This window comes from Gymnoscopelus braueri (genome assembly GCF_963280865.1).
Source record: "Gymnoscopelus braueri genome assembly, chromosome: 13".
Taxonomy (NCBI): Eukaryota; Metazoa; Chordata; class Actinopteri; order Myctophiformes; family Myctophidae; genus Gymnoscopelus; species Gymnoscopelus braueri.
In genome coordinates, this window is record NC_137615.1 from 52262501 (window position 1) to 52285940 (window position 23440).

Below are 23440 nucleotides of genomic sequence, written 5' to 3' on the forward strand. Positions count from 1 at the left end.
ATGCAGCCATGCGGTCGTCCCAAAATATATATATATTGCAGCCCCCATAGCCCCCCCCTTCCCGCGCCACTGGGTAGGACATAGCGCGTTATTCCAACCAGTTCCTTTCCCCTCCATCAGGCGCCCCCCGGCTTACCAGGATTACTGCATGTTTTTTGTGAGGGTACCTACCCTAGGGGACACGGGGAAAACATGCAAACTCCACACAGAGACCGAGGCCCTTTCGCCAACCCCCTTTTTTTCCTCACAATTTAGTCATTAAGCCAATTAATCCCTCCCCCGAACACAAATTGTGTTAGTACAGACACTCAGCTGAGCACCAAGACAAGTTATTTTCACATCGAATATCTTTATATATCTTTAACCCATTAAGTAATTAGTAATGAGTATTTAAAGGTAGGGTAAGTGATATTTTTGGTTAAAACAAAAAGTATTTTGTTAAAAGGTTAAAGCTCTATATTCTGATAGTAATCATTGCTATAGAGTGTTTGTTCAGTAACAGGGCTCTCCCTGTCTCTCCAGCTCTTTAATAAACAGAAAATACATTTTCCGGTAGGTGTCAAAATCTCAGCCAATCAGGAGAAAGTACCCATTTTTAAGCTTCATTTTTATAGTGTTCCAGTTCCAATTTTGCCTGCTCATTTCTTGTGTCATCACTTCCAATTTCACTTGTTTAATCTATATCCTGATTGAGTTCTCTATCCTGATTGGATAAAATTGGAAATTAACCTGAAACTGAAACGAAAATGCATTTTCTGTTTTATAAAGAGCTGGAGAGACAAGGAGACTCCTTTTACTGAACAAACACTCTATAGCAATGAGTACTATCAGAATATAGAGATATTTAACACTTATTTTAACCAAAGAAAATAACTTACCCTACCTTTAAGTAATACTCAAAAGATTTGCATACATTTTCATGATTTTTCAAAAGAAATAAGCTCATAAAAACAAGCTTGTAGATCTGCTATTTTTGAATAGCCAAAGTATAAGATAATGGTTAAAGTGGTTCAAATCTAAAAATCACACCCAGTATGAAGTCAGTGGTGCCTTTGATGAGTTCATTATGCGCATGTGTTGCACTCCTGTTTGTGTTTAATTAGTGTAACTGGTTGCATCTTTGTGTTGCAATCAGCTGCAGCTGTTGAGGCCAGACACAAACATACGACGGATAGACACACACACGGTTAAATGTAGGAGTGGTTGGCACCACAAAAATGACAGATGCTTACCTGGTCTTAATGGGGTTACGTTTTGAGCCTTGCTATTCCACAAAGCTTCCTTAGCCACTAATCAAACAGAGTCTTCTTTTTTTTACCTTGTTGGAATATATGGGCACCGGGGCGATGGCTGAAGCGTCGATCATGCGCCGGCGTTTGGGCGGGACAAGCACTGCAGCGGTCTCCACATCGCTGTCACTGTTGGCCTCCACGTCACTGTCGGGCATCTGAGGGAGATGATACGTTAGAACTATAGGGTTATGCCAATATCCAACATTACAGAACCCAGTTCTGCATTTTTTTTTTCTTTTATAAAAATGTCAACTTCCTGTTGATTTTGCCTTTTTGAATTAGGGCGAAAGACCCAGACTGGATCAGCGGATCTGCATATTCCAGTGGTGTAAAGTAACTAAGTACATTTACTCAAGTACCATACTCAAGTACAATTTTGAGGTATTTGTTTATTTACTCCAATTTCCAATACTTTCATTTCTACATCTCAGAGGCAAATATTGTACTTTTACTTCACTACAATCATTTGAATAATTTAGTTACTAGTTACTTTTTAGATTTTTATTTGTATTACTAAACCTACATTAACCGCTTAAGCTCTCTATATATTTCGGCTATTTGAAAATAGCAGATCTCACAATGCGACGCAATGCGACACATTGTGAGCTTGTAGATCTCCTATTTTTAAAAGATGTTTATACATTTGATAACTTGAAATGGGACATTCTGCATAATAAGTACTTTTACTTTTGATACTTTAAGTACATTTTGATGCCAATAGTTTTGTAATTTTACTCAAGTAAATTTAGAATTCCAGACTTTTCCTTGTAACAGAGTATTTCTACATAGTAGTATTGATACTTTTACTTAAGTAAAACATTCGAGTACTTTTTACACCACTACATTACATAACCCAGTTCTGCATTATTTATTTTTACAAAAATGTCAACTTCCTGTTGATTTTGCCTTTTGAATTAGGGCAAAAGACCCAGACTGGATCAGCGGATCCTCATGAAAGGAAAATCAACAAGGATGTTGACATTTTGTAAAAACAAGCAGAACCAGGTTTCATAATGTCATTGCCGGTAAAAGATATATTGTGACATTCGGTTTACGGTAGTCCATAAGACCCAGCCCTACAAGCACGTTTTTCAACAATATGGACTGAGTCAATCAGTGAGAAATACTCATAGTTTTAGGCCTGGTCCCAGAATAAAAACAGCATCAAAAACAACAACAAAAAAGTCCTCAGTTGCAATGTTGTTATTACCTGCTGGTAACGATGAGACGATAATCGTTATTATCGTGATAAAAAAACACAATAATTGTATCATGGAGATTTTAATTTATCGTGAAATTGTCCTCTGTCATACACTACTAGGATGAATTGGCTTTTGTTGAGCTGCAAATTCAGTACCACTTAAAAGGGAAATACCACTCATTTTCAACATTGAACTATGTCTTTAATACACCTTAGAACCCCCCCCTTCAGGTGGGGGGTGATTGTGATCAGTGACATACGCAGGGTGTACTTTTGGCTGAGGGGGTGGAGCCAAAAGTACACCCTGCGTATGTCACTGATCATATGACCTCAATCAATTATACAGTTCTAGGCTACATAGAGGGGGGGGGACTTTTTTCTTATTTCCACAACAGCTCTAAGGTGTATTAAAGACATAGTTCAATGTGGAAAATGAGTGGTATTCTCCTTTAAACCCTCTGTACTTGATAAAACGGACCTGTAAAGAGCGCATAAGGTACGCTCTAATTTCACTCTACACAAATCGATTCGCCAAAAATAGCAGATCTACAAGCTTGTAATTCGGGCTATTTTTGGCAAACGTTGCCCACAGAATATGGAGGCTGGGAGTTCAAGTGGTTAACAAAAGTACCATTTTAAGTTTAAGCACATCTGGATTATCGGGATATCATGAATCGCAATTATGTGTAGTTTTCATATCGTCCCATCCCTACTGCTGGGTAGTAAACGATTGAAATACTTGGTTCTGCAGCTGCACAAAGCAAAATACTAAGATTGTAATGATAATATAACATTAATACTAGACATGTAATGTAAACAATTAAGGTTTTTTTTTCTTTAAAACCTTGAAAGATTTCTTTGGCTATTGAAAAATGGCAGATCTACAAGCTCATAGCACGACACCGAGTGCCGCGCTACGAGCTTGTAGATCTGCTATTTTTGAAAAATCGTGAAAATTTGTGCAAGTCTTAAAGGTAGGGTAAGTGATATTTTTTGGTTAAAACAAAAAGTATTTTGTTAAAAGGTTCAAATACTATATTCTGATAGTAATCATTGCTATAGAGTGTTTTTTCAGTAAAAGATGTCTCCCTGTCTCTCCAGCTCTTTAATAAACAGAAAATACATTTTTCGGTAGGTGTCAAAATCTCAGCCAATCAGGAGAAAGTACCCATTTTTAAGCTTAATTTGTATAGTGTTCCAGTTCCAATTGTGTCTGCTCATGTCTTAGTGTCATCACTTCCAATTGCACTTGTTTAATCTGTATCCTGATTGAGTTCTCTGTCCTGGTTGGATAAAATTGGAAATGAAACTGAAACTGAAACGAAAATGCATTTTCTGTTTAATAAAGAGGTGGAGAGACAAGGAGACTCCTAATACTGAACAAACACTCTATAGCAATGAGTACTATCAGAATATAGAGCTATTTAACAATTATTTTAACCAACGCAAATCACTTACCCTACCTTTAATAATGTATATAATATATTTTTGAAGCAAACATTTTTAACTCAAATCTTTGCTTCTGGGGGTCCCTGGAACAACATATTTTGAGATGGGGGCCAAATACTTATAATTTTGGGTGGTCCTTGACATGAAAAAGTTTGGGAACCACTGATTATAGCAACATACGTTTTTTTCAAACAAACTGTTAGGATTTAGAAGATATTTGTAGAATCCCCAGAACCAAAGATTTGAGTAAAAAAAAATTGCTTAAAAAATATATATATTCAAAGATTTGCAAAAATGTTCATGATTTAAAAAAGAATAGCCAAATAAATCTAAAAATGACACACAGATGTGTCCCTGGTCTTAATCGGTTAAAGTATACTATGTTAGTTCCATTGATCCAAGATATACACCTTAGAACAGCAGACCTCCAAGCTCACAACGGTCACATCCGCGATGTGAGCTTGTATGTCAGCTGTTAACGGCACGCAATACCGTTGCGGTGTGGGTGAGAGAGTGAGTGAGTGAGAGAGAGAGCTCTCTCGCTAGGAGCGTCTCACCAGCCAACACACAAGAGGAGAGATTGAATGAATTGAAACCAATGCTCCCCAAAACAACAGGTTTGGGGATCTGTTGGGAATTGATTACATGAAACCAGCACCTGTGTGTGCAGTCTCAATGTTTGTCAACAAAAAATCCATCTATGTGGATCTACCAATGTGTTACCACTTTCACACCTAAATGTACATACTGTATCTACAGGTCTTATGCTATGTGTATGTAGACATGTTGATATTATATTTATATGTTTTTATGTTCTCTTTGACATGCTAGAGTGGGATGGCTCAGGGTAGAGGACAAGAGTACAGCAACTTGCAATGGGCCTGGTTTTCAAGATACTCAAGGGACCAGTGCCCATGTACCTGTCTAACTCTACTTCAAAAGAGTTCGAAACACCCATGGGTACAACACCAGAGGGAGCTCCTCTGAACTCATTCCCCCCAGATTCGGCACAAACATGGATTGGGGATGAATTAATTCTACTGTTATGCCACATAAATGTAAATATACTTATATTGCCTCTAGTATTGATGATTTCTTGTATGGTATTGTACGTCTTTAAGTCTTGATGAATTGAAGTGACAGGACCACAATGGAAACAAGCCCTCAGGGCTTTTTGTGTCATCCTTTTAGCATCATTGTATAACTGTACATCTGTACTTTTTGAAAACTTAATAATAAAGTATTCAATCAATCAATGCTTATTTCATGTTAGATTCTTTTGTCTAATTCAGGGGTCTTCAACGTTTTTCAGCCCAAGGACCGCTTCTCTGAGAGAGAGGTGAAGCAGGGACCCCCACTATATATATTGCATAACATTGTGTTGCAGATTGCACTTTTTCATAGATGTTGGATTGATGTTAATGTGTATTTTTAGACACTTAAACCGTCGATATTTAGTAAACTTTCACTCTGTACTTAGCCTGCTTTTTTTTTCCCTCTCTTTGCCGAAAATAGCCGATCTACAAGCTCACAACGCCTCGCGCTGCGAGGCGTTGTGAGATCGGCTATTTCCGGCTAAAGTTGTCCTTAGAATAGGGATGCTATAGGGTTCAAGTGGTTAATGTAAAAAGAAAAATCCTATCACACAAAGACTTGGCGGACCCCCTGTAGTAACTCTGAGGACCCCCTAGGGGTCCCGGACCCCCTGTTGAAGACCCCTGGTCTAATTGATATATTGCCCAGCCATTCCACAAAGCTGTCTTAGCTGTCAAACAAGAGCCTTTACCTTGTCTGAAATGGGCCCCGGGGCGCTGGCTGAAGGGTCAGTACCGCGCTGACGGGGTTTTCTAACTTTGGGTGAGCATGTCGCGGGGGTCAACTCCACATCGCTGGCTGAAGGTCTACCGCGCTGACGGCGTTTGACTTTGGGGTAGTGTATCACCCCAGTGTCGAAATCCACATAGCTGGCTGAGTCGAACTCCACATAGCTGGGTGAAGGGTCGATACCGCGCCGGGGACGTTTTTTCACTTTGGGTGAGCGCATCACTGGGACGAACTTTGCCGGGACGAACTCCACATCGCTGTCACTGTCAGACATCTGAGAGAGAGAGAAAGAGAGAGAGAGAGAGAGAAAGAGAGAAAGAGAGAGAGAGAGAGAGAGAGAGAGACCTTGGATTCATACGTCCGTCACACGATGGTGCCGCACGTCGAAAATAGCAGACCCACAAGCTCACAACGAGCCGGATCCGCAACAAGTTGTGAGCTTGTAGATCTACTATTTTCAGCAGGGCGACACCGGTCTCAAATGATTTCGCTACAAAGAGCCAAGCCTCGTTAGTACTGGGTAATTAAAACATGGCTGAAAAGGAACAGCGCTGAAAAAGACTTTATTATTATTATCTTTTGTAACAAGCACCAATATGGCACTGTGGAGAAAAACTAAAAAACAAACAAAACCACCTTTAGGATGGTGTTGACCGGTTTGTTTGTGCATTGTTTCAATCAGTAGTGTAAAGTAACTAAGTACATTTACACAAGTACTGTACTTCAGTAAAAAAAAAATATATTTTTCACTTTACTGGAGAATTTCCAATTGTCAGTATTTTTACTTCTACTCCACTACATCTCTGAGGAAAATATTGTACTTTTACTCCACTATAATTATTTGAAAACTTTAGTTACTAGTTACTTTGCAGATATAAATTATTATATTGTAAAACACACATTAACCACTTTAGCCCTATTTGAAAATAGCAGATCTACAAGCTCACAACGCGTCGCATCGCGACCCGTTGTGAGCTTCTAGATCTGCTATTTTCAAACATTTTAGTACTTTTACTTTTGGTACTTTAAGTATATTTTGATGCCAATACTTTTGTACTTTTACTCATGTAACATTTTGAACACAGGCATTTTACTTGTAACAGAGTATTTTTTATATTGTGGTAGTACTTTTTCCACCACTGGTTTCAATGTGCCCCGCAGTCTGGCCTACTTTGCAAACAGCTCTTTTTATTTATTTATTTCATAGTCTGTATAAATAAAATCACCCTAATGGCACTGCAAATTATATATCGATTTGTTTAAGTGTTAACTTAATATCTGGCCTGGCAAATTATTTAGCTAATTATTTAGCTCAATACCTGGCTCAATACCCACAAATACTAATGTCCATGTGGATCCACATATGCAGATTAAACAATACACAGTTTCACTCCGTAAAAGGAGAGACCCAGTGGTGTAAAGTAACTAAGTACATTTACTCAAGTACTGTCCTTAAGTACAATTTTGAGGTATTTTTACTTTACTGGAGTATTTCCAATTTGCAGTACTTTTACTTCTACTCCACTACATCTCAGAGGCAAATATTATACTTTTACTCGATTACAATTATTTCAAAACTTGAGCTACCAGTTACTTTGTAGATTTGGATTATTATTACAAAACAAAACATACACTAATCCAGGGGTCTTCAACAGGGGGTCCTCAGAGTTACTACAGGGGGTCCGCCAAAATCTTTGTGTGATATATGTATTTTTTTACCGTAACCACTTGAACCCTAGCATCCCTTTTCTGAGGAGAACTTTAGCCAAAAATAGCCGATCTACAAGCTCACAACGCCTCGCGCTGCGAGGCGTTGTGAGCTTGTAGATCGGCTATTTTTGGCAAAGAGCTATCGGTGTAGAGGGAAAAAAGAGCAGACCGCGTAAACAAAAAAAGTTGAATCTGAAACACAATTGTATACAATATAGAGGGGGTCCCTGCTTCATCTCTCTTTCAGCTAGGGGGTCCTTGGGCTGAAAACGTTGAAGACCCTTGCACTAATCACTTCAGCCCTATATACATTTGGCCATTTGAAAATAGCAGATCTACAAGCTCACAATGCGTGGCATCAGATCTGCTATTTTCAAAAGATTTTGTGCCGCGCTATGAGCTTGTAGATCTGCTATTTTTGAAAAAAAATTAAAATGAGTGCAAATCTTTGAATATATATATTTTTAAAGCATACATTTTAACTCAAATCTTTGCTTCTGGGGATTCTACAAATGTCTTTGTAGTAAAAGTATGTTGCTATAATCAGTGGTCCTCAAACTTTTTCATGTCAAGGACCACCCAAAATTATATGTATTTGGCCACCGACCCCCATCTCAAAATATTTTGTTCCAGGGACCCCCAGAAGCAAAGATTTCAGTTAAAATGTTTGCTTTAAAAAAAATATATATATATATTCAAAGATTTGCACACATTTCGCAATATTTCTCAAAAATAGCAGATCTACAAGCGAGCTTGTAGATCTGCTATTTTTGAATAGCCAAAGTGTAAAATAATGCTTTTTAGGTCAAATCAAAAAATGACACAGATGCTTCTCCCGGTCTTAAAGGGTTAAATAAGCGTCTCTGCCTCAGCCTTCCTCAGACTAGCCCCATTAAGAACCTCTCACTCCGCTATACAGCTCCGAGATGAGGTTCCACTGCGATCTCTACCGGAATCGGTTGAACGGCCGCAAAGGGTCCGCTGTTTACCCTTTTCGCCACATCGTATCCAAAAACTAATGGTAGTCTCCAAATTCTACAAACGTTTCAGGATGTTCCGAAACCCTAACTTTTTGGACCGGCACGAAACAACCGTTTAAATTACTTATTTAGTCAGCCTGTGGCCATGTTTCCCATTCAACCCGGAAAACTCCCCTACGTAAGGTGCCAGTACTGCTCCCGGTTCGGCTACAATGGGAAAACATGGCCCAAGCTGACTAACTAAGCGATTTAAAAGGTTGTTTCGGGCCGGTCCAAAAAGTTAGCGTTCCGGAACATCCTCAAACATCTGTACAGTTTGGAAACTACCATTAGTTTTTGGATTCGATGTGGCCAAAAGGGTAATCCACGGACCCTTAGCGAGCAGTCCACCGATTCCGGTGGAGTTCGCAGTGGAACCTCATCTCGGAGCTGTATAACGGAGTGAGAGGTTCGTAATGGGGCTATCCTCAGTACAGATTTAAAACGTGTTTCGGTGGTATTTGAACTAAGTCATATTCATAGCTGAGCGGCATCCAGAGGAAGCGCACCTGCCTTTCTTTCCCTTAGCTCTTATTATATCGTTGCTGGCGGAAACCTCCTAGATCTCCATAATATTCTAACTTTTTTCGTAAATTAACTAGGCTACTTGGTCATAGTACAGAGTCACACAAAAGTATCAAAAGTAGCAGATCTACAAGCAACGCGTTTCGAGCTTGTAGATCTGCTACTTTTGAATTTGAATAACAGTCTGAGTAACAGATTTGAACAACAAAAAAACTACAATAAAGCAAAAACTAAACGTTTTTCTATTGGTCTATTATTCATATCAAACTATACAATAACGGAATATATCCTCTGTTATTGTACAAATATCAGTAAAAAGAACAATATAACAAAAACAAACGAATAAAGACTCACGGCCAGACGTCAGGTTATAGTTGTGTCCCGACAAAGCTTTATTATTTACAGCTATTTATTATTTAACACTTTCACTTCCGGGTTATGTTAGACTTGGGGATCCATTCACGTTGGGTGTTTTCATATCCGGTCTTAAGCGGATACGGAAACGGTCCGCCTGCGTCAATGCATATGTGAGTTGAAATGACCGGATACAATAGGGCGGGCTTTAGACCGGATCCGAGCACTGAGAAGTGAACAGAAACAGGCTTTCCGCCGCGCAGGTCAAAGTAGGTGACGCATAGTGACGCGAGGCGAGCCTCCTAGCCCAAAATCCAATGTGTCACGCGCATTTTAATCTACTTTTTGTTGATTACAAATATTATTTACCTTCGGGGCATAAATTAATCATAATGTATGAAGGATGTGACAGTGACCCAATAGAACTGCTTTCGAAGTTTCAATGATGGAAGATACAGTAGATAGATATAAGTACAACAGCCTTGGTTTATTTATTAGGCCCTCTGCTGGCGGTTTTAATAGGCCACCACAACTTTTTAGTTTATACTGCTTTGAATGAAACCAGCAGTGTTGGGCAGTAACGAGTTACTTTTAATATATTACTGTAATATTATTATTTTACCTAACCCCTGCTCATTTTGCTAGGGTTATGGCTCAGGGTTGAGTAGCCTACAGCAACTTGCAATGGGCCTAAGATGCACCACAACATTGGGATACCCGTGTACCTGTCTAAATACTTCAGAAACGTAAATGAAATCCATAACACCAGAGGCAGCTCCACTGATCATGTTCAACCCATGGGCTGCAATTCCAAATTGCCCCCTGGGCCCTGTCAAAGAAGTAGTAGTGTATATCTGTCTGTTTTCTTAAATGTCATCATGATTTGAGTGCGTGCATGGGGATCTCATTTTAAATAAGCCTTTGTGTTTTTATGAGCAATCCATTTCAGAGGACCTTGTATTGGGAATTGTACTTCCATGTACTGTTTCCATGTTTTTTCTAAATAAAGTATTCAATCAATCAATCAATCAATCAATCAATCAATCAATCAATCAATCAATCAATCAATCAATTTTACCCACTAACGAGTAGTGTAAGGTAGGCTACTACTGCCAAAACAGTAATATTATACCATATTACTATGTATTCAGTTCTAAAAAGAGCTGGTTAAACAGATTGTGTTGTTGTATATCTCAAACAACACTATAACATATATAATATGTAATATAATATATTACTCTTGATTCCAAGTAATACAATATTACTACTTTTTTTAACAAGTAATATATAATAAGTAACATATTACTCTCCTGAGTAATAATGCCCAACACTGGAAACCAGTGATACAGACATTTACGCAAGTGTGAAAGTTCTTAATTTTTATCCCTCGACTTTGTAACCCTTTTTTCACCCGGTGCCAATTTGCTAAGTGATCCTGGGCACTACACTCCCCCCACCAGCCTATAGGGAGGCTAGGGCCGAGCTCATGCCTCCTTCAATGCATGAGAGCCAACTGACCTTCTTGTCACCTGACAGGGTAGAGTTTCCCTGGTTGGACGTAGCGCGTGGAAGGAACACGTTATTCCAGCCAGTTCCCTTCCCCTCCATCAGGCGCCCCGGCTGACCAGGGGGAGGCAGTATAGTGACCAGGATTACTACATGTTTTTGTGAGGGTATTAACTACCCTAGGAGACACGGGGAGAACACGCAAACTCCACACAGAGTAGGCCCTTTCGCCAACCCCACCTAGGGTATGGGCGCTGGTGACGCGGAGAAGACACACCCCCAGTGCCCACAGCGTCCCCGGCGGGAATCGAACCCAGGACCTTCTAGTGTGAAAGTTAATGATAATTATGATAGTTGTTGTTGGATAAACATGGCCTAATTTCCGGTCAGAGAAATGCAGCTAATTCCGTTGATTCCAATTAACAGTGTTTATTGACAGCTCAGTAACAGAGTATTGGAATAAAGTGTATGTAGATAGACATACAGAGATACATTCTACATTCTGTAAAATAATTTTACACAGCCGCCCCCACATTCATATTAATGTGTAATAAGCTAAAATCCTGCTGTGCTAAGTGGGGCTATAGTATCATCCTTGGGCATCTTCGGCAGCTGGATGAGTTTGGTCAGGGGAGTATATACTGTCCCTTCAATGGAAGGGAAGCTCATCGGCTTCTACCGTCAGCACCAGCTGTCATGGTGATTTTTTTACTGGCAGGACGTACGGTATTTTAATGACGGCACACGCACACCACGCGCATTTTATTTTACCTTAAATTAGGAAACCTGTTTGTATAGGAAATGTTTTTAGCTTAGTTTTAGTCTTTTTATCCCTTTAACAGTCTGCGCAACCAATTGGTAGAGCACATTTTAAGTCACTAAGTCTCATTGAAAACATTGCTGAACTTAACTGATTGAGCCCTTTCTACCATTTGGTTGAGGTATGTTATGGCAAAAAAAGGTCCACCAGATATCACTGTTTCCCAGTCACATGGATTCTCAGGTAGCCACTTTTTAGGAAGTGAAAATCAATTAAGCCACTCCTGAAAGGTGGGCTTTTTTGGTTGAAAGTAAGATTATTTTTGTCATATTATCATCTCAGAGGTGTTACTGAACCTGATTATGTAACTTGATATAATTAAAAAAAAAATCTAATAATGGTCTATTAATTTTCTGAAAACATGCTCTACCAAACGGGTTGTTTGTCACTTTATGGTAAAAGTAGTGAAGCTAAACTAAAGTAATTAAAATGTACTATTTGCTATGGATAAATAGGGCTTCTGCTAATTAAGTGTTGTTAATATAATACATGTAATGTTATTTCATTATATTTATGTTGAAAAAAATGTATTAGTATGATTTTATTCCCATCTAAAAAAACATGCTCAACCAAATGGTTGAATTGTCATTTAGTGGTAAAGGCAGTGGTGCTGAAATAATAAATGGACCAATTTGATGATCTGAGTGATGAAGAAGATGACCAAACAGATGATGCTGATCAACTCTCACAAGCAGAAGAGCCTGGGGAACATTATGGGAGACATTGATCTTTCTGACATTCTGGTACAAGACCCCAGGCCCAGCCAAGTCGAGGCGATGGTACTTTCCCCTGTTTGGATACATCCTAAACCTGTGCATCTCAAATTCCTCGCTGGTCTACAAGTGGGATTGTGTTCTACTGAACGGGAAACCAATGTCTCTCAAAAGGTTCTGGCTGGCAAGTCAACAAACCAGCATTCATAGTTGGTTAGCCATCATCTTCCTCTCCACCACAGGTGCCTTTTCAGAAGAAACGCTAAACAAGACCATCACAACCACAACCAGATGTGCACTATGACAACTGTGGACATTGACCACTTCGCTGTGACAAGCAGGGCCAACGCATACTCTGTCCAAAGGGTGTGTCCAGATGAAGGTGCCAGAAATGCATGGTTTTCCTGTGTTTGAATCCAAAATGGAAATGCTTCGTAGCGTACCACCAGATAAGACAGTGTATCTAATACCCCAATTCATTTGTGCTGTTGCACCACACTCAAATCAGGCACCCAACAGCCATATTGGAAAAACTTTGGGCCCCTTCCAAAGATACTAATGAAGGCTCTGTTCCATTCTGGTCAAACAGAGTGCTGATATTGTGCATGTTGGCTCACTGGAAACACTCTGCTACACCAGTGGGTCTCAGAGTGTGGTCCTGCGACCCTCATGGTTTATTGAGAGGATTCCAAATGGCCCCTTACAGGTGTGTAACACTGAAAGTGTACAAATAAGGGTACATTTGGTTCCATCTGTACTCTCTCAAAGTTTTGGGGGTCCTTGAAATTAAAAGGTTTTAGAACCACTGTGCTATACTAAATGGACCAGAGCCTTCATTAGCATCATTGGTAATGCCTGTGACTGAAGCAAGTAAGGAAGAGGCCCAATTTCTTTCAAATATGTCTGCTGTGCATAGAGCCTATTAGTTTGGAGGGTGGTGGCCAGGTGTGATTGCCTAAATCAGCCACCACCCACACCACACTGGTTTATTTCTACATAGGCTTGCACTTTTGAATGTATTTTGATACATTCGCTATGATAATGTATTTTGTTTTTGTTGATTATTTACATTTCCAACTTGTATACATACTGTAGTCATGATCATAGACAGAGATATGTATGAATAGAAATATCTATATTTCTCAGTGAATGCATATAAATCAATGTTAATGCATGAAACTTTTACCATTACCATAAAGTGACATCTCAACCGTTTGGTAGAGGCCTATATTTGGAAAACTGTTGGGTCTGTTAAAGAAATTATAATTGATTGTTGTTACTATTGCCCCAAATAAATAAAAAATGCAAAGAAATAATTTTTCCAATGCTTTTTTCTTGGGGTGACCTTTAAAGGGTTAAACTAATACAAATTCAAGGAATGCCTTGAATTATAGAGCTGAAACTAAAAGTTTGCTTTGAGCGAGTATCTTTCTCTTCTTCGACGGTGGCTGAGGCATTGTTGCGTGCAGATGCACTGGCAGCAGCAGCTACTGAAGCCAACATGCTGTGTACCGGCTCTGCGTGTAGCGGCTACACGCAGAGCCGGTTAACATCTATAGGCTACACTGTAGCCGATAGATGCGAGGTGTGAGGAATCTGAGGATACATTTCACACTCACTTGTAAAACTGTTATGCAAACTAGCCATTTGGGTACGTGAATCTACGATGGGGGCACGTACACAGCCTGGGGTCGAGATGAATCCAGTCGCCCCATCAGCAGCAGGTTTGGAGATATGGGGTCTGGATCAACTAGGTCAGAGTCCTTGACCAGAAGCTGTGTGGTCAGATGATCAGGAGCGATTACGATGGGGTTTGAAGGCTGTCGTCGGGCAGACCAGTAGCCGACAGGGATGAGACCCACTGTTCTGTTGGGTCTAGTTCAGGGGAGAGTGTACTGAGTTGACTGTTTGGGTAAACCGGCCGACCCAGTTGTAGTGCCTTTACCTCTGCTGGGAAGCTCTTATCTTGGGCCTTCTGGATGAGAGAGAGCTGAGCTCTGTGTCAATGCAGGCCGAAGCAGACATAGGGAGCGCAGCTGACCCATGCAGGACTGTCTCTGGCTGGTCAGTTGTGCTTAGGTGGGCACCAAAGGTCTGGTTCCGGGGCTCTTCTGACACTGTGGGGCTAGTAGGCCTCTCAGCCGAGGGAATATACTGGACCGAGGGAGAAGTGACTACTGAGGAGTATATACGGGAGTGATTGAGGAAGTTGGTGGGTCCTTGCACTGTCCGTCCCAACTGCGTGCGTACACAGCTATTTTGCCATCTTCTGGGCCCATACTGGTTGGATAGGAGTGATTAAGGAGCATGTTTCAGATGAGCTAAATGGGCTGGCTAAATGTGCGGGACAGACTGTACATATACTATTGCTCTTGCTCTTGAACGTCCATGCAAATACTGATTCATTCATTAGTTTATTTATTGTCTCCGCCAGGCTGAAAGGCATGGCGAGAGAGTATGTTTTGCACCCTGTCCGTCCGTCCGTCCGTGTGTGTGTGTGTGTGTGTGTGTGTGTGTGTGTGTGTGTCCGTCCGTCCGTCCGTCCGTGTGTCCGTCTGTGAACAGGTTATCTCCGCCACTGTTGGCTTGATCGTAGCGAAACTGTGCCAATTCAGAACCTTTGCCCCAATTTTTTCACATGGGCCTGTTATAGCGCCTCCAGGAGGCCGCTTTTTGCAAAACACATTTTTTTTACAGTACTCCTACAGATTTTGTCCAAACGTCACGCAAATCGGTACAGAGTATCTCTATAGTCATTACACGAAACGGGTCTTTCAGATTTTTCATATTCCATCCTGATTGGCTAAAAATGGCTTCCAAAGTTTGCAGATGTGCTCCGTTTTGAACAAAATGCCTCAAATCATGAACACAGCTTGCAGCTTGCACATTCCCACTAGGCCGAGGAAGACATGCCACTTGAACATTTTCAAATCAGCCTCATGGTGGCGCTATAACATGCCGATTACTGTTTTTACGTATAACTGCACCGATCTGTGTAAAACTTTGTGTGCACTCCCTAGAGGTCAGGGAAAAAACCTTTGCCCTGCATTTTTCACATCTGCCTTTTATGCCACCAGGAGGCCGACTTATATAAAACCATTTTTTAAATATTACTCCTTCACATTTTATCCAAATTTCACGCAAATCGGTAGACATGATCTCTATAGTCATGTGATCAAGACGGATCTGTTAGATTTTTCATATTCCATCCTGATTGGCTAAGATTGACATCTAAAGTTTGCAAGAGTAGCCCGTTTTGAACAAAATGTTGCAAATCATGAACGCAGCGTCCGATTGTGGTGAAACTTCGCACGCACATTTGCACTACGTTGACAAACAAATGCCACCCTTTCAACATTGCCCTATTATAGCGCCACCAGGAGACCGACTTATATAAAACTCATTTTTTTATATTACTCCCTCAGATTTTATCCAAACATCAGACAAATCGGTACACACGATCTCTATAGTCAACTGATCAAGACGGATCCGTCCGATCCGCCTGATTCTGATGATTCACATTCTGATGAATGAATTCCGATTGGCGAATTCCGAACATTGCTGCCCCACACTATCCTAGCTGACCTGGCGGAGACCTGTGCTCCGAGGAGCACTTTTTCTAGTTTAATTTTTTTTTACCTCCTCCCCAGGAAAGTAAAGCTGTGAAAACATTTCTACACTAATGCAAAAAAAAACACAGGAGGGGAGAAAGGAGGATGTATTCTGATTATGAAGTATGTTCTACTTTATCAGAACTCATTTTATAACCCTAGCATGCCTCTGGGGCAAACATTCAGCAAGTGGCATATACAAGCTCACAACACCTCACGTTGTGACACGATGTGAACATGTGGAGCAGCTATTTTCAATGAAGAGATTTGGTGTAGAGGGAAAAAGGAGCAAACCACGTATAGAACGCGGACTCAACGAAGGAAGTGGTTAATCAATGAACATCATCATAAACTCCATATTATACAGTACTATTATACTTTCAGTATATTATACTATCAGTTTCCCTTCAACTTCTACATCCTCCTCCTCCCTCTGATTGCTGCAGGTTTCCCCGTACCAATTACATGCACAACGGTTTCCAGTGGGATTATGCATTTCTTGTTTCCCACGCCAGATTGCATGGCTGATGGTATAGTTTCATTGAAAGAACAAACACATCAGTGTCAGTGGACTCGAGCTAGAGTTTTGTACCACTTCCGACAGAATCCAGGCTGAGCAGGAATATCCACGTCAGTCTCTTCTTCTGAGCTATTGAGATACAATTTGAGTGGATATCCTGCCTTGCCGTTACCATGAAAACCTGGGGTTTCCCCTTAAAGTGTTGGAGGGTTTGCATGGCAAGATAAACATTCAGCTCATCTTTGGTGCTGGTCCTTGACAGGAACTTGTTTTCCCCTGACACTTCCCTGTTGGTGTCCTGTCTTGTCATGATAAGTAGTTGGGGGCTTGACACCCTGGCATCTCTTCCATGTGGCCTCCTTCATGGAAGATGGGAGATCATGGCGGTCAAACTACATGGATTCCGCTATAACCTTTGGTCTTTGTTGGCAGGGGAAATCATTCAGTGTTAGCATTCTGGTTGCTGTACAACATAACCAAAGTCATCGCCAGTCCTCTTCTGGTTGGAGAGCTTTTTGATTATGGTCTTGACCTTGCTCTCTCCTCTGAATAAAGTCCACAAGGCCTCCAGTGACCTTCGTGATGTGATTGTGATCAAGTGCATTTTCCACCCAATTGCACAGAATGGCATCTGATTCTTATTAAAAGTGAAATGTCCATTGACAAATTATTGGTATATCTCTGTATATCTGTGGTCTGCAGGGCCTTCATTTAAGCAATTTAGAGGGGACTTGCTAGGAACCCCGAGAGGGTGACAGGTCATCTGTTGACATGGTGCCCACGACCTGGACATCCTCAGCTTCAGTTGTGCGGATGACAAAACTTGAAAGTAGGGCCAGAGCACGTCTCGTGCATAGTAGGGTTTGATTCCTTCAAGGCTTGTCCCAGGGTTTAAAGTCTTCAAGGTTACATGACTTAATTGTGACATTTTATGGACATCTAAACAGACTTAGACTGTAAGATCCTTCTCAATAAACTAAAAGCAAAACATTTATATTTAGTCGGGCTGGCACCGGGTGGGCCAGATGTATGGGTGCCAGACCATTGGCGCTGGCGGTGTGGGACGACACTGGCGGCTCCGGGGCTGGATCATGCTCGCGCGCTGCCGGCCCAGGCGGCTGGCGTCGGCCTACTGGGCCTCTGCCTCCCCCTTCCTACGTCTTGGCCGATGGTGGTACTTATTATTATCCTATTTCGTTTTTATTTGTATTATTATTTTTGTCCTTGAGTTTTGCATCTGTACCCGTATTTGTATATATTTTTTTTTCTCGATTTCATGTGTCTGTTTATGTGATTCTGCTGTGTGGTTGATGTCCCTGGATGGGTGGGGGAACGGGGGATAAAAAAAATCTAACTGTTTTATTGTAATGACTGACACTGGATGTCTAAAACCGGAAAATAATAAAACAAAGAGGAAATTGTACAACAAAAATATATTTATAGTTATTTCTGGGTTTCAGCCTAATTATTTCATAATATTTATGCAAATGTGCTTGGTGACAAAAGGTTGCATATTTTAATTATGGCAAGATATGTATAGACTCAGAGTCTTAGAGAGTCTAAGATAATCTTTCTAAGTTGACATTAAAAATTTTGAAATCAAACATGGACTTACTCTTAGATAACCTTTCTAAGTAGAAGCAAAGTTACAGTCATTTCCTGTTTTGGGGGAATAATTAGCTAATTATGCTAATGTATTATTATTATTATAGGCCTACATGTATATAGGCTTCTTTTATAACATACTTTTATATGTTATAGCCTTTGTGTGTGTGTGTGTGTGTGTGTGTGTGTGTGTGTGTGTGTGTGTGTGTGTGTGTGTGTGTGTGTGTGTGTGTGTGTGTGTGTGTGTGTGTGTGTGTGTGTGTGTGTGTGTGTGTGTGTGTGTGTGCGTGCGCGCGTGTGCGTGTGCGTGTGTGTGTCTCAAACCTAATTGTCACATAATACCGGATACAGTAAACTGCCAAAATCCTACTCTGCATATAATGGGAGATAATGGATAAACAATGATCCCAAATGGTCCCAAAAAAGTATTACAGCCACTCATTTGAAAAGGCTATCATGTTTCAAAGTACTTATATGGACCCTACAAACAAACTGGTACCAAAGAAATTTTTCCGCCTTAGGTGACCCCGAATTCTGGTCTGGCCCATGGACTATATATGGGCATATAAGGGACACGGATAGACGGATACAGAGATCTCAATGTGTTGGCATAACAGGGACACAGACAGACAGATGGGTAAAAAGGGTACTCTGACAACAGGTACAATGGGTACAAGGGGTATTGCATAACCGAGAGGGGTTTGCATTCCCAACTTGAATCGTTCAAGAAAGCAGAGCCATACCGATCTACTTCAAATTCGGGGAATACATATATCGAATATTTATGGTTTATGGTTGTCCAGAGCTGCGTTCCGACTGATACACCCACATATGGGCATATATTGATGACATCAGGGACCTATGGGCTTAAAAACAGATACAGATTTCTCCGTATATGGGCATTATAGGGACACAGATATTGCATAACCAGGTGGATTTTGCATGCATTCCCAACCTGTGTTGTCTGTGTGTGTGTCTTGTTTTTATGCATGCCCACACCCCAAGTGGATCTGGGCTGAAACATTCCGTTAGTGGTGATGATCTGGGGGAAGGGGTCAAGGGCAATGTTTTGAAATGTGTTATAATACGTTAATAGCAATTTTTAGCACCTTGTAATTTGCATTATCTCTAAATTCTATAGAGAAACTCGAGTCTGTTTGCATGGGGGACATGTACTCAGCCCACAATGTACTCCCACAGGTTCTTCTCATAGCCTTCGTGCACATGCTGTATCAGCGCTCTTCGCCTGCTCTCACAGTATCTGCCCTTATCTTGTACTTTCTGCTTCATGTCCTGCAGGGAATCCTGGCAGAGTTTCCGCTCTAGGTAGCCAGACAGCACATCGGTGGCGTTTTCCAGATCCGCCTGGTTGTTCTCGAATATAATGGACTGGTTGTTTTTCCTGAGGTAGAAGGCAAAGGCGTAGGTGTACATGAGTGTGGAGCGGCACTGTCCCAACACATCCACGGCCGTCTTCAGGAAACTCATGTCGATCCAGGACATGTTCTTCTCTCTCTCCTCCATCGCACACTTGATTTTAGCGTAGAGATTGTGCTCAAAGCGCAGGCCCTGCGTGTGGTTCATGTAGCGGTTGAAATAGAACAGGTACCTTTCCAAGGCTGCCTTGGATTGATCTACTCTGGCTGCCTTGCTGCCATCCTTATAATTATTGCACTTATGGATACCTACTGCATCGTGTGACATTGAACGCAGGCAGACCCAACAGAACTCAAATCTGCAGCTCTGCTTCCCACACTGTATCCAATTGCAGCCACCATTTTTCTCGAAGGGCGTCTGGCATTTTGGACAGTCCTTGGTATTTGCTTCGATCCAGTTTGCAGTTTCACTGTCATCGTTACACTTCTTGATCCATTTCTTCAGCCGCTTGCACCTGATGGGGTCGTGGCTGTTCTCTCCACAGCTGAAGCAGAACCCACGGCCACACTTGCACCACACAGGCCTGTCATCTGGATAGTGGACTTTGATGACGTGATGGCAGCCGGGTGCAGGACACCACTTTAACAGTCGGTTACACTCTACAAAGCTATTTGTGATTAAATGCTGGTACTTCAACTTCACTTTTGAATCTGTTATGAGACGCATGACCGTGTCGTCGTCGACCAATATGTCACATCTATGAGAAGGACAAGAAATGGTCTGTCCCTTTCCTTCTTCCATGATTTTGGCGGTCAAGTAATATCCCCAGCACTCGGTGCAGAAGTTGTGTCCACACTCCAGGCCTGTGAAGTAAGTGTTGGGGTAGTCCAGATAGCAGATCTGACATGGGACATCCTGTGCAGTTGATGTCGTGTTGATCGGAGGACGGGTCTGCAATTCCTCACTGGGATTGACCACATGACACTCAGTGAACAGCTTGTCCAGGTTCCCATCAAAGTACCTTTCCATCAGCTTCTCTTTATCCCAGTTGAAGTGACTGAGAAAAATGCGTGTGATTGTCACAGGGTTCTGGATGACCTCGTTGACCTCCTGGATACACTCCACCATATGCTGGACGAGCTGTTCGGTGGTCAACACCTCATAACAGTAGTCCTCCTCATGTCCCGGTCTGTGGCCACTTCCGAAGGAATCGCCACTCTCGTCCTCCCATTCCCTTCCGTCCACCATGCTGCCACTGAGATCCGACTCTTCCAGTTCCGTCATGTCTTCATCGTCCATCTCTGCCTCCTCGTCCTGAATCAGTCGGCCCGTCTCCTCCCATTTGTTCCTCATCTCCCTCCTGTCTCCGTTGAGGGCTGCGATCATCTGGTAGTTAGTTTTGTCCTTCACTTCCTCCAAACTTTCCATTGTCAGGATTGCTGTCCCTGGCTAGTGGACCTGGCTCCAAATCCTTTTAACCGTCTCTTCTGGAGAGACGAGACTTATGATTAACTAAGTGTTGATACGTTTATTTATATCTCTGAACTCTCTGAAGTTGGTGCATCACAGCTACAGTACAAGCTGAGTGGAAAGAGTATGTTGATGACATCATGATTGCCATGGTAGCAAAAATCGAAACAAGTCAGACCTCTGATGTCACACTCATGTCACCATGACACACTCTGACACTCAAAAACATCCATTTGCAGTTTTCACACCTCGCTAACAAAAGCTGCCGAGTGTCAAGTCTTTCACCAGCGTGAATTAACAAAAAATAACCGACCTGGCTGGATGCATATCAATGGTCCATTGTGATAGCCTGGGACCAGACAAATCTGCTAGTGCAAAAATCAGGGCCCAATCAGGGCCCAGTATTCAAATATGGGAGACTGTAATTGGTAAATAGTTGTAGGTCTAACCAATTGCGTCCAGAGCCATTGTTTTGATCCCACCCCTTGGGAAAAAAAACGTCCTCATAGAAGCACCAGACTCATATCCACGCAGTGATATAGTCTGGCTACGCGAGGCTACCATTGTGAATTATGTGAGACCTGCTAAGTAGCCTGCTGTAGGTTGAGATGTTCTGTCTGAAGCAGTCAAAAGAGTAGAATAACAGTGGCTGATGGATTCATGAACTAATTAAATTGACGTCTGCAAGGTAAATGCATATGACAACACTAAAGTGTCCCCATTATGCAAGTAAATAGAATACAAATATTTACAGTATTTGTGGGTTAATAAATAGGCCTATATATTAAAGAGGCTGTTTCAATCGGGGATCACGCACGCACGCGCACGTGTGCGAGCGTGTGCGCACGACGTAGCGCTCCACTAGCTAAAAAAATCCACAGCACACCCCTGGCTATAACCATATAAGGAGTTCCCAATGCATCTACGCCCAAATATGGAGTGTGTTGTCTAACCTCGATGTGTCGTCATCATCATGGCATCAGGCCCAAACAAATCAGTCAGCTCCATATATGGGCATATACTGATGACATCAGGGATCTCCATACATGGGCATAAAAGGGACAAGGACTGACAGATACAGAGGTCCCCATATATGGGCATAGTTGGAGATGGTTTGGAAAGGACTGTAGCCTATATATGGGGTTATGCATCATTCGCCCCCAGGGGTCGCATACAGGCATGGGTTTGCAGAATGGATGGATGGTACAAGCACTGAGTGCGACTATGAATGAGCAATATTCTGCAATAAACACAGACAGAAACAATAAGTACAAAATCCCATACATACAATATATCACATTACTACAATAATATAGTCTGCAATAGGCATTTACAGTACACTGTCATCGCTAATGTCATAGTGCTGACATCAGACATCAGTCCAAGGCAAGCGCTATAATAATGGGAGCTGCATTAAAGGACTCGGGAATGCGTTTTGAGCGGGCTTCGCACAAGTTCAACTTTAATTTCATCAATGTGGGTTGAATGAGGCTTAACCTTGCTATACGTATAGAGAACCAGGGGCGTCACGCCCATTCACTGTGCGTACGACGCGACACCCTCACTCTCACAGCTCCGTGATTTCATACCCCCCACTTTTTGTCTGTCTGTTTTTCTTTTTTTCCCGTTCCATAACATAAAGCTGCTGATTTCATCCCAATAGCGTGAAGTAGGCTACCTGGCTACTTCTATTTCCAGTAGTATTTCAAAATAAAACGTATGTTGAATTATAACATTACAAGTATAGATTAAAATAACTCTTATTTTGAAATGTGATTTTTTTTGAATGGAAACAGCTTTCTGGGGGCTCCTTGACTAACGTACGTCTGCGTCAAGCCTTTACGAAAGTTTACGTTGACGTTCTCAAAAAGTAAACAACACCGGACGGACGTGGGACATCACATTATGGAATATAAAGACTTTGGGGCAAAAGTTAATATTTACCACCATGCTCTCTGAAACCAAGACAATGTGGGACTGTGGAACAAAAGTGTGTTCTCTTTCGTCATCTTTGTAGAAGGTGAGTAACTTAAGTAATTAATCTAATGCTGACGGTGGTGGAAAGTAACTAAGTACATGTACTCAAGTACCTACTGTACTTGAGTATAATTTTAAGGTATTTTTTACTTGACTGGAGTATTCCAATTTGCAATACTTTTCCTTCTATTCCAATACATCTCAGAGGCAAATATTATACTTTTACAGACTGTGTTTTATGTTTACCAGTAGATATACTAGGGGTCATCCCTATTTTCCCCGGGTTCTATGTTCCCCCACTAAGGTTAGGGTTAGGGTTAGGTTTAGGTTAGGTCCTATGTTCCCCGCTCTCCCTAGGAAAGCGGGGAACATAGAACCCTGGGAACATAGGACCCGGGGAACATAGGTACATTACATTACATTACATTACAGTCATTTAGCAGACGCTTTTATCCAAAGCGACTTAC

At 41.5% G+C, this 23440-nt stretch overlaps 2 protein-coding genes across 2 annotated transcripts in view; both read right to left on the reverse strand.

Moving 5' to 3' along the window:
- nfatc2ip (nuclear factor of activated T cells 2 interacting protein) overlaps positions 1 to 9421 on the reverse strand; it is a 32183-nt gene extending 22762 nt beyond the window's left edge. The window contains exons 1-3 of the mRNA XM_080446473.1: positions 9375 to 9421; positions 5729 to 6040; positions 1319 to 1447 (exon numbers count right to left, since the gene is read on the reverse strand). Coding sequence (XP_080302599.1) covers positions 1319 to 1447; positions 5729 to 6040 — 441 coding nt within the window. The 5' untranslated portion in view covers positions 9375 to 9421. The remainder of the gene's footprint in view (positions 1 to 1318; positions 1448 to 5728; positions 6041 to 9374) is intronic.
- Positions 9422 to 19325: 9904 nt separating this feature from the next.
- LOC308099686 (E3 ubiquitin-protein ligase arih1-like) lies at positions 19326 to 20954 on the reverse strand (the record flags this gene model as incomplete). Its single annotated transcript, XM_080448419.1, has 1 exon — positions 19326 to 20954. One exon carries the CDS (start codon positions 20952 to 20954, stop codon positions 19326 to 19328), a length of 1629 nt encoding a protein of 542 aa, XP_080304545.1.
- Between the last annotated feature and the right edge of the window lie 2486 nt (positions 20955 to 23440).